General features: G+C 44.7%; 1 protein-coding gene across 1 annotated transcript in view; it reads left to right on the forward strand.

Annotated features, from left to right (window-relative positions):
• ARHGAP22 (Rho GTPase activating protein 22) overlaps positions 1-16,835 on the forward strand; it is a 183,654-nt gene that overhangs the window by 147,077 nt on the left and 19,742 nt on the right. The window contains exon 4 of the mRNA XM_054572381.1: positions 6,936-7,109. Within this exon, the coding sequence (XP_054428356.1) occupies positions 6,936-7,109 (174 nt within the window). The remainder of the gene's footprint in view (positions 1-6,935; positions 7,110-16,835) is intronic.

Here is a 16,835-nt window from a genome sequence, read left to right on the forward strand (position 1 = left end):
GTCTCACCAGGATCTGTGTCTGCTGGGGAGGCTGCTCTGCCACCTCGTTGAGAAAAAAGAGATGTAAAAGTAATTTTTAATTGTGTTGAAATGAATGATAGTATTTTGGATATATTGGGATAAATAAAAGGTGTTATTGAAAATAATTTCACCTATTTATATTTTTTAATGTAGCTCGTACGTGGTTCTTAAATTATATTTTCATTGAACTACACTACTCCAGAGAGCTGTGTCCCCACACTTGGCCAACATCTCTGGGAATACCTTTGGGGGTCCTCTCTAGAGCTCCCTGCTCCCCTGGGCAGTAAATAAAATGAGTGTAGACCCTGTGACAAATCGTACATTGCAGCTAGTGTCACTTTTAAATAGTGACTTCCTTTATTTTTAAAACATTTTCTGTAAATCCTGGTAAGGGCAGACTAATTCAGATATTATTTGATTAAGTACATCAGACAGACTTTTTCACTTGACTGTCATACAGTGAGTCCCATGGGCTACAGCAGTTTACAAAATGCTTTCACATATATCATTTACTGTTTTTTTTCTTTTTATTATGAAAAATTATGTATAGAACAGTTGAAAGATAGGAGTTCTTGTCCTGGAACCCTTCCTGGAACCTGCTGCACTTTGGAATTATTTTCCCTTTCCTAAAAAGTCACTTGCTTAGATGTAAAGAGATTCACAAAAGAAAGTTTTTAAATTCAGGAGCTCAGAGGGGAAGCCAGCCCAGCTGGGAACAAGAAAAGCTGGGCTGGCTTGAACAAGCAGGCTGAGGTCCGGTCAGGAGCCAGACTGGTTATAGTTCACTGTTACGGTTCACTGGTTATACTTCACTGGTTATACAGCTTGGGAGTGTTTCTAACATCTTTGGGCCTCAGCTTTTTCCCCTTTGTTTGTTTATTTTTTTTATTGAGGTATAGTTGACACAAACATTATATTAGTTTCAGGTATCTAACATAATGATTTGGTAATAATATATATTGTGAAATGATTGCGTTAAGTCAACATCCATCACCATACATAACTACAGAATTTTTTTTCTTGTGATGAGAACTTTTAAGATCTACTCTCTCAGAAACTTTCAAATATGCAGTACATTATTATTAACTATAATTATCATGCTATACACTACCTGCCCATGACTTAATTTATTTCATAACTGGAAGTTCGTACCTTTTTACTCCCACCCATGCCTCTAGCAACCACCAACCTGTTCTCTGAGCTTCATTTTGTTTGTTTTTGTTGTTTTTTAGATTCATATGTAAGTGAGAACCTACAGTATTTGTCTTTCTCTAACTATTTCACTTAACATAGTGTCCTCAGGGCCCATCCTTGTTGTAGATGGCAATATTTCATTCTTTTTATGGCCAAATAATATACATATATCACATTTTCTTTATCCATGTCTTGGCTGTGGTGAATAGTCCTGCGATAAACATGGGGTACATATATATTTTTGAGTTATGCTTTTGCTTCCTTCAGATAAATATTCAGAGTTTGAATTGTTGGATCATATGGTAGTTCTATTTTTAATTTTTTGGGACACTACAATTCTGTTCCATTGTGGCTGCACCAATTTACATCCCCACTAACGGTGAACAAGGGTTCCCTTTTTTCCACATTCTCACTAACACTTGTTACTCTCTTGTCTTTTTCATGATAGCCATTCTAACAGGGGTGAGGTGGTATTTCATGTTTTGATTTGCATTTTCCTTATGATTAGTGATGATGAGCATCTTTTCATGTACCTGTTGGGGCCATCTGTATATCATCTTTGGAAAACTGTTCAGATCCTCTGCCCAATTTTAAATATTGTTCTTTGTTAGTTTTTGTTATTGAGTTGTATGAGTTCTTTATATATTTTGTATATTAACCCCTTATCAAATACATAATTTACAAATACTTTCTCCATCTTTTCCTCAAAAATAGTGATAATAACACCACTTCCCTTGTGAATGTTCACACTTCTAAGGCTCATCAATTTGTTAACTTCATGCCTACTTCTGAGCGAGTGCTCTGTGTGTGCCAGCCACTGGGGTTCTGCTGCTGCTATTATTAACGTTTCATTCATCATGGATTCTGTGATGCCCTCCCTGGCTGGGCACTGCCTCATGTACTGCAGTTGCTTATAAGATAGAGTAGGTGTGGATCAAAAGTAAAAAGTATAAATAAACGGGTCATAAAACAAAATACATGTGTATGGGATTGTGATAAGACTATGGAAAAATCAAGGTCAAGGAGAGGCATGGGTAGTGATGGGTGATGTGGAGTGAGGTGTAAATAGAGCAGCAGGAAGATTCCCCAGGAAGGCAACATTTGAGGGAAGACTTGACAAGATAAGGCAACTTGTGCCAGTGTCTGGAATAACAGCTTTCCTGGCAACAGCAAGGGCAGAGGGAACACAGGGACATGCCTAGTTTTTCAGGGAATGGCAAAGAGCAACGAGGAGAGCAGCAAGAAGTCAGAGGAGCAATGGGTGCGGGGGGTGAACAGCTTGGAAGACCATTGCTAGGACTTTATGGGGGTGGTGGGTGTCATGGCAGGATTTTGAGCTGATGATATGAGCTGATTTGAGTCTTAACATCACTGATTTAGTCTCCTACCTAAAACATCCACAGAAAAAGATAAAATGTAAGAAACATGTTTTTTTAAGATACTCAACATTGGGCAATGACAGGCTTTCTGTCCCAAGAAAGTCTGTAGGCTGTGATGCAGGAAGAGGAAACCCAGGTGGAGACCACAGGACTCCATGAATTAAGAAGACAGAGCTTAGAGACCAGGAAGACCAATGCACCTAGAGTTTTCAAGACACAATACTGAAGAGGAAAGAGCTGCTCAGGGAGAAAACTCCCTTGGGAACTCATCACCACACACGCGTGGGGAAATTTCCGATTTTATTAATCTCCAAAAAGAAAATAACCCAGCTTTTTGTTTTAGTGATTTTGTCTATGTCTTTGTCTTTGTTTTTCTGGTTAACAAGCTTTTTAAAAAAGGGTTAGATAGTAAATATTTTAGGTTTTTGGTTCATATGGTCCATGTCACATGCTTTTGTTATGCTGTGAGGCTGGCATCATCTTGATACCAAAACCAACAAAGACACTATAAGAAGAGAAAATGGTAGACCAATATCCTCTATGAATAGAAATGCAAAATTCTCAACAAAACTTTAACAAATTTAATTCAACAATATATAAAAAGGATAATACATAATGGCCAATCAGGATTCCAGGAATGCAAAGCTGGTTTAAGATTTGAAAATTCATCTCATAATTTATCATATTAATAAACTATTCATGCAATATCTCAATATATAGAGAAAAAGCAATTGACAAAATCCAACATCTATTTCTGATTTCAAAAGAAAGAAAACCCTCAGCAAATTGGAAATAGAAGTGAACTTCCTCAACCCGAAAAAGGGCATTGACAAAAAAACCTATAGCAGGTATACTTAATGGTGAAAAACTGAATGCTTTTGCCATAAGATGAACAAGACAAGGATGTCCACTCTCTCCACTTCTATTTAACATTATATTTGAGGCTGTAGTCAGTGCAATAAGACAAGAAATAGAAATGCAAGTTTCCAGATTGGAAAATAAGAACTAAAACTGCCTTTATTTTCAGATGGTATGATTGCCGATGTAGGTACACTGGCAAGCCAACAGAGAAAGCATAGTCTGTTCAACAAATAGTGCCAGAACAACTGGACAGACGTGTACAAAATTGGACAAACTCCAATTCATACCTTGTACCATATACAAAAACTAACTCATAGACCTAAATGTAAGCCCTAAAACTACAAAACTTCTAGAAGAAAACTTTTATGACCTTGGCTTAAGGAAAGACTTATTAAATACAGAACCAGGAGCACACTCAATAGAAGAAAAAGGTGGATAAACTAGGCTTTATCAAAATTAAAAACTTCTCCTCTTGAAAATACATAGTGAATAGAATGAAAAGAAAAAGTGCAGACTGGGAGAAATATTTGCAAAGCGTATATCTTATAAGAGAATTGTATCCAGAATATGTAAAGAATTCTCAATAATAATCTTATTATAATCTCAATAATTAAAAAAATGGACAGTACATTTAAATAATGGACAAATCATTTCAACAGCTATATCACCGAAGAAGATACGTGGATGACAATTAAGTACATAAAAAGATGTTCAACATCATTAATCATTTGGGAAGTGCAAATTTGAACACAATGCTGTTCTGCTACACACCCTTTATAATGGCTAAAAGTAAAAACGCTGACCAGACCAAGTGTTGCCTGGAACTCTTGTGTATTGCTGGTGGGAATGTAAGGGGTACAGTTACTTTGGAAAGCAGTTTGTTGCAATTTCTTTAAAAGTTAAACACATGTATATAACATGTACACAAGAGGGGACCTCCCCCCAAAAATGGAATTATCTTTTGGAGGATGGGCCCCTTGTAGTACAGGCTTCCCCCACCTGGTGAGTATTCTAGGAACCCACTTGTATCAGTGTACTAGCTGGCATTGTTGTGAGAGGCTGCATTTGGCCTCAGTGAAATTTTTTTTGAAGACTCTTTCAGTGTGTTTGCCCATTTCATGATGGGTGATTTACAAGTGCACCTGCCCACATGGTGCTGAGTGTTCAGCAGTGTTTGACCAAAAACAGCACGACCCCCGTGACCCATCCTTCCTATTCACCCAACCTCATCCCTAGTGACCTTTTTGTTTGTTTGTTTTTCTGGGTGAAAAAAGTCCTAAGTGGAAATGTTTTTTCTATGTGGAAGAAGTAAAATGAAAAATGGCAGAAGCACTAGAAGGCATCAAAATCAACAAGTTCAAAAAGTATTTTGAGCAGTGGAAAAAGGTCTAAATAGATGTATTGCATCAAATGGAGAGTACTTCGAAAGTGACTGAAGTTTAAACATGTAAGAATAAATACACAATTTTTATAAATAAATTCTGGGTTGTTTGGGGTACCCCCCATTCATAAATAAGCATATATACATGAAGAATACGTTAAAAGTTAAGTACACAGGCTTGGAGCATCATGAGAGCAGGACTGTGGGCAGGGGCACAAATGGACACAAGAGCATCTGTCAGCATCTGGGCAGGGCAGGTCCAAGTTCTGTAGATGAAGTTTATATGAAGCCTATGTGACTTGGGTGACCCTCTTTGGGAAAAAGAATTGAAAAATCAGATATTCCAATTAGGCACAAACTTCAGTATTCACTTAAGATAAATAAGTAACCACAGCAAGTTCTCAGAGCCATGGATCTCTAAGTCCCTTTCTTCTGAGTCATCTTGAGACTCTTTCCAGAAAAGCTTTCCGGTGGCATCCAGCTTCCCCTCCCCGCTGGGCCACTTAGCCATCTCAACCCTCACAGTCCAGGAGGTGTGGGATCCTGAATATGCACAGCCACTGTCCCCATCTCAGTGGCAGTGCCCACACCCCACACATGACCCCAGCAGCTGCCTGAGCTGTGGGGTAGACTGTATTTTCAGCAGGTCCACACCGCCTCTTCGGCTTCAGGCTTTGCTGTCTCTTCTCCAAGCTCTCTTCCTTGCCACCTCTGTAGTTCTGCTGCTCAGTGGCTGGGTGGATCCAAACGAACAGGACTGTAAGTGTGTGAGGGGCCCAGAAAGGCATCCTTGGGCTCTGGCAGTCTTGTCTCCTTGCTCACCACTCTCCTGAGCTTTGGGCCCCACTGGCATCTCCTGTTTCCCACCAAGCCTCCCAGCCTTGCTCCCTGCATCCCCTCAATGAGGATGCACCCCTTCCTCTGCTCCCGCTCTCAGAGCAGCCTAATTGGCTTCCCCAGTCCTCAGTGGCATTGCTGTGACCATGACAGCCTGACCCCAGCAGGCTGCCGTGTTTGTGGGGGATGGTGGGAACATGTAGCTGGTCAGATCCCAGAGCTGGGGACATTGAATCCCTGACTTTACTACACACTAGCTGTGTGAATTCAGCCAAGTTCCTTAATCTTACTGTGCTTCAGTTTCCTCTTCTGTAAAATGCAGATAGTAAAAGTGATTCCCTCAGTGTTGCCACGAAGATTAAAGAATCCTAGGAAGGCAGGTATGCCTGTCAGCTTTGTTCATTTAAGTGTCTTCAGCTTTTAGAAGGGTCTCAGGCAGGTACCAAGCACTCAGTAAGCACTTGCTTCTGTCTGGTCTCCATTCTGGGGCTGTAGCCTCCAGCAAGGACCATCCTGGGTGTCACAGTTGTCCCCACTGCCATTCTATCTCCTTGGAAACTCAGGATCCTGGGCCTCATCCCACCAGCAGATGACTCTGGTTAGGGTCTGAGGCTCTGGGATCTTAGGCAAGTACATAGGTGAGTTACATATTGTGTGATGGGGGGGGGGGGGCAGTGCATAAAGACAAGATCATGTTTCAAAGTCCTTATATTGCCTATGAAATTCAGTATAAATGGTTTTATATACATCCCAAAGATTAATTCACTTATATGTGAAAGAGGAATCATTTACACATATAAATATGAGAACCACTGGAGTTACTGTGGGAAAAAGTCAGTTCAGGAATGGAGCTCTCCCATCCTTCTTCCTTCAGATGTGAGTGGGGACAGGTGCAGTATTCTGGAATTTTACTCTGGGTACTGAACTTCTCCAAGCTGGCCTCCAATCTGTATGCGTTTAAAAATAGTGCTCCAGGATGATTTTAATAACTCTGATTTGATACAGAAAAATGACAAGACTAAGGGAGAAAAGAGAAACGTGGAGGTGCCCCAAAGACAGATGTGTGAGGTGTGAAAGGAATAGGCTGCAAAAATAGAATGCAGAACAGGGCTGTTGCTGAAGGGTTTTGAAGAGACAGCTTTCTTACAGACCAGGGAATAAAAAAGTAATTGGTGTTGGGGCTGGAGAGAGTGCTGTGGGGGAGGGCACCCTATGTCTGTACAGTGGTCCCTGTAATAAACCTGTGTCTCCCTGTCTTTCAGGTGCCGCAGAGCGGGAGAAGGTGCCAGCCAACCCCGAGGCGCTCCTGCTCATGGCCAGTTCTCAACGTGACATGGAGGACTGGGTACAGGCCATCCGCCGGGTCATCTGGGCCCCATTTGGTGGAGGTACTGCCCATAGCCCGCATGCTCACCCTCTAGAACCCTTGCGTCCAGGTAATCATGCCCCTTACCCCCCAGTGGGCTGGCAGGACCACTCTTGTTCAAGACTCCCTGGATATGTCCCGTGCTTCTTAAGGCGGGCAGGCACTGTTGTCCTCTTCTGCTGCAGGCACTCAAGAGCTGTCCCTCAGGTATATCAAGCAGGGCCTGGAAGGGGAAATTAGGGCCCCTTTTCAAAGACATGCCCTCCTCCAACCACACAGTCCTGGGACTTTTGCATACTTGCCTCTCTGCGTCAGACCCCTGCTGGGTGCTTCAGCTGGATGAGTTCTGCACATAGGCCAGAAGTGAGTGCTCACAGGGTAATATCAGATGCCTAGGTACAGTATCCTTCCCTCTGTGGTGCCTGCTGCAGCTGCAGAGGTCCCTTGCATTGCCCTCAAAATCTGCCCCCATCACTGATTAGAAACCAGTAGCTCCCATTTACTCACTTCCTCCTTTATTCATAACAGTTATTGGGTGCCTAAAATGCACTAGGTTTTGTTCTAGACACTAGGAGTTCAGTGGTAAACAAAGTAAAAGTAGGTGATGCCTCCACCCTCCCTTCCTCTGCATTGTCCTGTGGGAGACAGAGGTAGGCAAGTAAATATGTCATGTGATATCCAACAGCGAGAAACAGCAATGAGCAACATAAAGCTAAGTGGGAGGACAGAGGAGATGTGCATTAGGGTTGTAGCCCAGCCAGCTTAATGAGTCACGAGGAGGATGCCAGGGAAGAGCATTCAGGCAGAGAGACCAGTGAGTGCATCAGCCCTGAGGTGGGATGGGTTGAAGGGAACACAAGGAATCTCAGGAAGGCCAGTGGGTCTGAGGGAGAGAGGACAGGAGAGTGAAGGACCTGGGATGACAGAGTCCTGGGGACATGGTGGAGATTTCAGGGAGGTCTCTGAGCAAGAGACACAACCTGACTTAGGTTTATAAAAAGAGCCCTCTGGCTGCCGTGCTAGGGTGGACCATAGACAAGAGTGGATGCAACAGTACTGGACAGTCATGGGACGAGATTCACAGGGGCATGGGCTGGCATAGGAATGGAGAAGACCGTGAAGAGTGGTCAGTTGTAGTGTTCTAAAGGGGGAGTTGCCGGTTTTCCTGATGGTCTGGACATGGGGTACCAGAGAAAGGAAAGATGACTCCTGCTGGGCAGGTGCTGTTTCAGTAGGTTGGTGTCCCAATGAAGTCATCGTGAAAAGAGCTTTTAAAAGGGGTCACCACTACAGCTGGGCCAGGGCCACCAACTTCCTTCATAACGTGTATACCAGGGGCCCTCAGGCTGCTGAGGTCTGACCACAGGAGTCACAGACTTTAATTTTGAAGTGCTCTCATCCCACACAGAGTTTAATTGGCTCTGAGTCCAGACAGAGGCCAAAGTTTACCTTTTGGAGCTCACAGCACACCTCTAGACCGTGCAGGCCTCATAGGCTGAGTCCCTTCCTTCACTCATCTCACCAGCTCTCCTCTCCTGTTCCTGGCTACGCAATTCCTGACCACCTTTCACAGAACCACATGTCTCTTACATAGAAGAGTCGATATAACCTTAAAAGTCAGAGTTTTTTTCCTGGGCTTCATAAATGGGCTCACATTGTTAGCCAGAGCCTCTTGCCCCCTGACAATCACAGCAAATATGACCCGTGGACCCAGCTGAATGGCTCGGGAGGACCCAAGCTCACCCAGGGATTTTTGCATCCTCCATCAGCTTCCTTTGGTGCAAGGTAGTTGAAAGTGAACCAAAAGAACAAAATAGAGCCCAAAAGTAGGCTTCCATGTAGCTGGGCTTTGCTTTATGACAGGTGGCACCTTTGAACATTGGAAAAAGGAGAACATAGCCATGATCTTGGGGGTAGAGAAAGGCTTTTTAAAAGAATTACAAAAAACATTAATCTTTAGGAAAAGATTGACAAATTATACTACATAGAATGAGGAGCATCTGTTCTTTAAAAGGTAGATTGAGAAAATGAAAAGATAAACTATAGGTTGAAGAAGGTACTTGCTATATATACAACCATCAAAAGATTCACTCCTCAAACTCTTACAAACCAATAAGGCCAAGATAGACAAGCCAGCAGAAAGATAGGCAAGAGACTTGAACAGCCACTTTGCAGCAGAGGAAGGAAATCCTTGTGACCAATGAACGCAGACAGTGGTGCTCAACCTCAGTAGTAATTAGGGAAATGCAGATTAAACCACAACACAATCCTTCTCATCCACCTGCATGACTAAATGAAAAGGACTGCACGTTCCAAACAGTGTTGAGAATAGCGAGCTACATACACTTGCATATATTGCTAGGCAAGTAGTTGGCAGTATCTGCAAAAGTCAGTGCACGCCTATGTTTCAGCAATTCCACTGCTAGGCATGTTCCAAAGAGAAATATAAATATGTGCACAGGTATGGCAGGAGACTCATACACATCAGACATTCACAGCAGCCTTATTTATGATGGCCTGATGACAAAAAAAAGAATTCATTCTTACAATAGTGAAAATGAATTGATTACAGCTCTACCCAACATGCCTGAATTCTAAAGCATACTGTGGGACATGGGAAGCCTAATAATGTGCTTTACATTCCTACTTATGTAAAGTTCTGTAAAGCTGAAAAACAGGGCAGAAGTAGACTATGTATATTATTTATGGATAGATAATTAGGAAGCAAAAATATAAAGAAAAGCAAAGAAATGAATACCATGAAAGTCATGATGGTAGTCATAGTTACACAGGTATTCACTTTGCAATTATGTCTTTTGGGGATATGTGCATATTTTGCTACATTAAAAAAAATAAACAAGTAAAGAAAAGAAACTGTGGGTCAGAGAGTCTAAGTAATTGCTCAAGATGACACAGCCAGTCAAGGGACCAGAGCTGAGAAGTGAGGGCTGATGATCTTAGCCCAAAGGCTGTGCTTTGTCCCAGCCCACGGAGGGCTTTTACACGTGGTCTGCTAGCAACGCAGGGTGCGGGCTCCCTGCCCTATCCTTTCTCTCACACTCTTCTCTCCTCTTCTCTTTTCTTTTCTCTCTACCTCTATAGCTCTATCTCTGTCTCTCTATCTCTACCTGTCTCTATCTCAATATATCTCTACCTCCTATCTATCTGTCTCTATTTCTATCTCTGTCTTATCTCTGTCTCTGTCTATTTCTCTCTCTCTCTTTCTCTTTCTGTCTCTCTCTCCCTCTCTCCTTATTCCTCTCTTTCTCTCACTGCTTGCTTAGAGGACCCTTTGCAGAATCCCACATAGAACCCAAATTTGCCCCTCTTCCAGCCCCTCCCTACAGTATTTGTCAGACTTCTCAGGCTGTGTGCTGAAGAACTTGCAAGAATTAAAACAGGACCTGTCATCAAAGGTGCTTATCTCCTTTCTACCAGAAGTATAGAGGAAATGCAGAAATCCCAGGGTTAGTGATGGCAGACATGTCTGGGCAAGCATGGGCACTCACAGGTGGGCTCAGTCGGCCGCTGGAGGTTTCCTGGCAAAGCTATTATTAGCCTGGGTTCTCCTGAAAAGGAGGCTTAGAGGATCAGTCCTTCTTTCACTGTTTAATAACGGAGCCCAAGACCCCTTTCAAGCATGTTTGTTCTGGCAAAGAGCGGGCTACCTCTGACAGAGAGGAATGGGCAGCCTGCCTCCTGCAGTTAGAGAGCCTGGGAGTCCCCACAGAGAAAGCTGGGGCAGGCCAGTGGGTCAGGGGAGCCTGTTACTGCTGATGGCCTGCCTAGGGTGGCCCAGACTGGGGTGCCCCTTGTCTGGGCATTCATTAGTTCATTCCTTCATTCAGCCAGTCAGCCATTCACTGAAGAATGTGTTCTAGGGGCTGGGGTACAGCAGTGAGCAGGAAAGACAAGGTCCCTGCCCTCATGGAATGCTTGTCCTATTAGAGGAGACAGGTAAACAAGATAAGTAAGCCCATTGTAGCTTAGATGGTGATGCGCTCTGTGGAGAAAGGTGGGGTGGAGAGGGCAAGCAGGAGGGATGGGGGGTGGGTCAGAGGTTAGCAACATTTGCGTAAAGGAGATGAAAAGAGTGAATGAAACCTATACCTGGGCAGAGAGTTTTGGGGGCAGAGGCAGGAGTGTCCAGAAGAGCAACAGGGAGGCCACTGTGGCTGGGGCAATGACAGTGAAGGGGCAGAGAGGAGGGAACAGGTCAGAGAAGTCATAGGGTGGTGGTGTATCAGTAGGGCCTTGTGATCACAGTGATGACTCTGGCTTTTCCTGAGTGAGATGCTGCCCCTGACAGGTTTGGAGCAGAGGAGTGGCAGAGCCTGACTCAGGTCTAACAGGATCCCTCTGGCTGCCATGTTGAGAAAAGACAAAAGAATGCCAGGACACATAGAGCCCAGCTAGGAGCTTATTACACAATTATACAGGTGAGAGATGATGGCAGCTTGGCCCAGGATGGTATTGTCAGTGAGAAGTAATTGAATTCTTGAAGTATTTTGAAGGTACAGCCAGTCGTATTTCACTGAAATGGAAGAAAGTTGTAAGAGAGTGAGGGACGTCAAGGTAATTCCAAGATGCTTTGATCCAAGCAACTGGAAAGATGGATTAGCTATTAACAGAGATGAGACAGACCACAGGAAGTATATTTGATTGGCAGGAAGATTGAGAGTTTACTTTGGGGATTAGTCTGAGACACCTATGAGAAGCTCAAGTTTAGATATCAAGCAGGCAGTTAGACATTCAGGTCTAGAGATTAGGTGAGTGGACTGGGTTGGAGAGAGAATGGGTGTCATTGACATGTAGATGGGGTTTAAGGCCATGAGGCTGGATAGGACACCACCAAGCAAGTATAAGGAAAACAAAGAACCAGAGCTGAGTCTTCAGCTGCTCCCCAGTAAGCAGTCAGAGAACAGAGCAGGAACCAGGAGAAGGGACTGGGAAAGAGGCCCAATGAGGGAGGGGAGCCAGGAGTGAGTGGGGTCCCAGTGATGCGCGAAGAGAGTGTCTAATTAGAGGAGCAGTGATTAGCTGCACCATGTGCTACTGATATATCAATCAGAAGAGAATGGCCACTGAGTACCATTCATCGGTAACTCAAACAAGGGAGGTTTTGGTGGAGAGCTGGGGATAAAGCTTGAAAAGAGAGGGGATTGAGAATGGATAAGAAGAGGGGAATTGAAGTGTGAGCATAGCCAACACTTTCAAGAAGTTTGCTGTGAAGGGAAAGAGAGAAATGGGACAGTAGGTAGAGGGCTTTGTTTATTATTTTTCCTTAGGAGACAAAACAGCAATGCAAAGGATTGATGGTGCAGGAGAGGGAGAGAAGAATTGCTAGAGCACTAATATTTCTTGTGGATATAGGTGCAAAAGTGCTCAAGAAACTACTAACAAAGTGAATCCAACAATATATGAAAGGATTATACACCATGACCAAATGGTATTTTTCCCAGGAATAGAAGGATGGTTTAACACCTGAAAATCAATTACTGTAATATATCAATAGAATAAAGGACAAAATGCATATGATTGTCTCAATAGACAGAAAAAAAAAAAGCAGTTGATAAAATCCAGCACTCTTTCATAGATAAGAATGATCAGTGGTTTAGGAGTAGAAAGGAACTTCCTCAACCTGCCAAAAAGCCTTTACAAAAACCCCACAGATAACATACTTAGTGGAGAAAGGCTGGATGCTTTTTCTCTCAGATAGGAATAAGATAAGGATTCTCTCACTTTTACCATTTCCATTCAACATTGTATTGGAAATCATAGAGCAGTTAGTCAATAAATCAAAATAAAATGCATCCACATGGGAAAGAAAGAAGTAGAGTATTTATATTTGTAGATAGCATGGTCTTGTATATAGAAAATCTTAAGAAGTCTACTACAAAACTAAAAAATGCAGCAAGATTGCAGGATTCAAGTTTAGTGTACACAAGCCAATTGTATTTCTATACAGTAGCAGTGAGCAAACTAAAAATAAAATCAAGAAAACTTCATTTATGGCCCTGACCAGGTACCTCAGTTGGTTAAAGCATCACATGGATATGCCAAGATTGTGGGTTTGATCCCTGGTCAGAGCACATGCAGAAAGCAACCAATGAGTACATACATAAGTGGAACAACAAATCTCTCAATTTCTCTCTCTCTCTCTCAAAATCAATTTTTTAAAAAATTAAAAGAAAACTTCATTCACTATAGCATCGAATGAATTAAATAATTAGGAATAAAATTAACGAACAAAAAACAAAACTAATCTTAAAATGACAGACATTGTTGAAAGAAATTAAAGAAGAGCTAAATAATGTTCATAGATCAGAAGACTTGATATTGTGAAGAGGGCAGTCCTCTCCAGTGGCTGTCTGGACGTCTGTGCCCAGCTCCAGGAGGCTCCATCAGGCAGCACCTTCCAGCCAGCTCTCTGTGAGAGAGGAAAGAAGGGAGTCACAGGGTATCCAGGACTGCCTGGCTTACATGAGGGAGTCCTCGCCTGCAAGCCCTCAAAGGTGAATCCTATGTCCATAGTACGGTGCTTAGTAAAGCTTGTCACATTGATGTGTGAGAGGAGAGTGAGCACAGGTTTCAGCACCAGGCTGTGGTCTGGGTATAATCTGGCTCTTCACCTTGCTTCTATGCAACCCTGGGCATGCCACTTATCCTCTCTGTGCCCTTGTTTGCAATGGGAATAAAAATATCTTCTTTGCAGGATTGTCAGGAGAATTAAAAGAGAAAATGGGTACAAAATACTCAGTACTCTCTTAGTACTAAATAGTCCTCATCTATTCAGGAAACACAGAGTATCTGCCATGTGCAGGCAGGGGACATAGCAAGGAAGAAAAGAGATCAGAAAACGCCTCCACCCTATTCCCCAGAACAGACAATAGCAAGGGAGGTCCATTGGGTGGCATTGAGCAGTGGTTCTCAAAACTAGCTGGCCTCAGAACTACCCAGAGGAAAGACTGTTAAAATGGACTGCTAGCTCCACCCACAGTTTCCAGGTCACTTGGGTATGGCCCTAGAATTTGTATTCTAAGTAATACTGGTCCAGGCCCACATTCTGAGAACCATGTTTTAGAAGGTGGTGAGTTCTATTGAAAGAAAAAAAAATAGAATAGTTTTAAATACAGTAGTGGGGCAAGCTGAATGCGAGAGTGACATTGAAAGAAAGTCTTGAAAAGATGAGAATGGGCCAGGGAGGTGACACTGGAAGTGTGCCAGACGGAGGCCACGGCTCAGGCAAGAGCAGCAAACATCTGATGTAGCCTTGAGCCAGCGCCAAGGCAGGTGGGCAGGAGGGAGGGAGGGAGGGAGGGAGGACCAGGGCTAGATGGGAAGGGTCCTGATGGCTGAGGCCTCATGGGCCCCTGTGGGGACTTCAGCTTTTACTTGTAAGTGAAATGGGCAAGGGAGTACTGGAGGGCTTTGAGCCAAATGACAAAAATCTCATATATAGTTTAAAAGGACCACTCTGACTGCTGAGCAGAGTGGGACAAGGGGAAGCCCAGAGACATGCATGCAGTGATCCAAGCAAGAGACAGTTTCACTATGGTGGGTAATGATGGAAGTGATCAGGTTCCAGATCTATTCTGAAAGCATGTGGATGGGTGGGAGGGCAAGGGAACAGTGGACTCCACGGGGTCTGGCTGAGCACCAGAAGGACACAGCTGTCATTAACCAAGAGGGGAAGACTCGGTGTAGAGCATTTTGGGAGGCTGGGGCAAGACCATAGCTCCTTTTGAACACGTTTGAGTTTGAGATGCCTATTAGTCATTGAACCAGTGGAGATGCTGAGAGGGCAGTTGTATACAGGAGACTGGGGGGTGGAGGGCAACTTAGCGCTCAAGAACTGGTAGCATGGTAACTATCCAACCTACAGGCTAGCAAACACTGCTGAGCAAAACCCAGCATCCGATTGTTGCAGCCTTATCGGCAGCTGCACGGAGTGACAGTCCCAGGGCAAGGAGCCTGGCCTGGGAATGGTGTCCCTGTCCAGAGGGGCCCAAGGGGTCAGGCAGCAGGCCTGCAGGGGCCATCAGAGCCTTGCTGCTCAAAGTCCAGCTGTGTGGCTCCTATAGGTCTCTGGGGACTTTCCTTTGACCTGCCAGAGCCAATTCTCCTGCCTTTGGGTTCCTCAGAAATCATGGGGGATGGCGATGGCAAGGGGACAAATGCAGCTTCCAGAGGTCACAGGGCAGGACACTTGACATGGAGAAAATCCCAGCCTCAGGACAACTTGGAGGGACACAGCAACCTTGTTAGTCTTGCTGGTAGTGGTCATTACTTGCTGGAATGACATCTTTAAATGGAAGTCCTGAAGGCGCAATCAGGTTCAGAATGCCCGGTCACTGGCCCCAGCCTGGCAGTGGCGGAGCCTGAGATCCTAGTGGACCACGTCTCCCCATTACTGCTTGCACCATATCGCAGGTCTTATGGGAAATTCAAGAGAGAGTCTTATTTCCAGCTCCCCTGAATGTTCACCCAGCAGGCCAGGGGGCCTGAGCCCTTCCTGGCAGCCCTTTCAAAAGGGGAGAGAAAGAACTATTGCTGATCTGGGCTCAGCTTTGGGTCACTAAACCAGCAGAAGGGGCACTTAAGCTTGATTCTGGCACCCTCAGCCCATTCTAATATGCCCTGCGGGTCTGCCTGCTGGGTGGAGGAGAGGATACCCTACAGGCCTTGGACCCCATCTCATATCAGCTTGGTCCCAGGCTCTAAAGGCAGGTCTGGCCTCTTCTGGGCATAAGAGTTGGTTCACAGTTGGTTCCCTGCACTGCCCTAGGAGTCTGTGAGCCTGGATCCTCAACGTGGGGCAAATAGCCCCCTGCCACAGACCCCATTGACAGGGACTATTTACTAGGAGAACTGGCAGAGAAATAGCTGCCTTATTTTGGGAGAGCCTGGCAAGGCAGTGAGAGTGATTTACAGGGGGCTGTTCACCAGAGCTTCCTGTGCAGCTCAGGATGATAACTGTTCTCTGCCTTTTACCCACTTTGTGGGAGCTTTCAGTCCTCCTTCCCTCCCAGGAGGTATGACGGGAGTGGCCTGTCAGTGTGGCCTGCCTGGCTTCAGTGTGTGCTAAGTAGAGCTCAGATCACAGTCCAGAAAAGAGCTCATCCTGGTTGCTGCTAAGATGAGTCCAGTGTAGTGCACGGGCCATTGACATTGCACAGTGCCCTGGTGACACAGCTGAAAGGGGAGAAGTTGGGCAGAGGCATCCACTTCAGAACAGCTAACGTTTACTCAGCATGTCCCCATGCCAGGCTCTGCATCTCAATTGACGCTCACAGCAGCCCAGTGAAGCCAGTCGTGATATAGCCCCTTTACGAGTGAGGAGACTGAGGAGATGGCAGCAGGGAGCCTCAGGTGACCTGACAAGGTCACAAAGAAGTAGACAGGAAGCTTGCTTTCAAACCCAGGCCTGATCCCAGCCTCAGGACAACTTGAAGGAGCTCAGAGCCTGGGTGCTGGAGGCCCGCTCTGGAGACTAGAATACCAGCAGGCCTCTCGGTACCCTGTGGCCAGTTCTCTGGCCTTCAGCTTCCTCCACACGGCCGTGGTTCTCCACAGCACTCTGAGGAAAAAGGGAGGGATCTTAGGCTGCTGTGTGATAACTCTCCTTAGTGGTTGTTGTATCGAAATTATATTGTAGAGCGGCAGAGAGGCCCAGAGAGGTTCAACACCTTGCCTAACAGCACTTTGCAGGCTGGGAGCAGGGGCATCCTGCCTCCAGTGTCAGCCTATCTGTGAACTCTCTGCTACCAGGCAAGCTTCAGAGCACCTGAGCCTC

This window comes from Pteronotus mesoamericanus, unplaced genomic scaffold (assembly GCF_021234165.1).
Source record: "Pteronotus mesoamericanus isolate MK-2021 breed Mesoamerican mustached bat unplaced genomic scaffold, CSHL_Meso_final contig_230, whole genome shotgun sequence".
In the NCBI taxonomy this organism is placed as follows: Eukaryota; Metazoa; Chordata; class Mammalia; order Chiroptera; family Mormoopidae; genus Pteronotus; species Pteronotus mesoamericanus.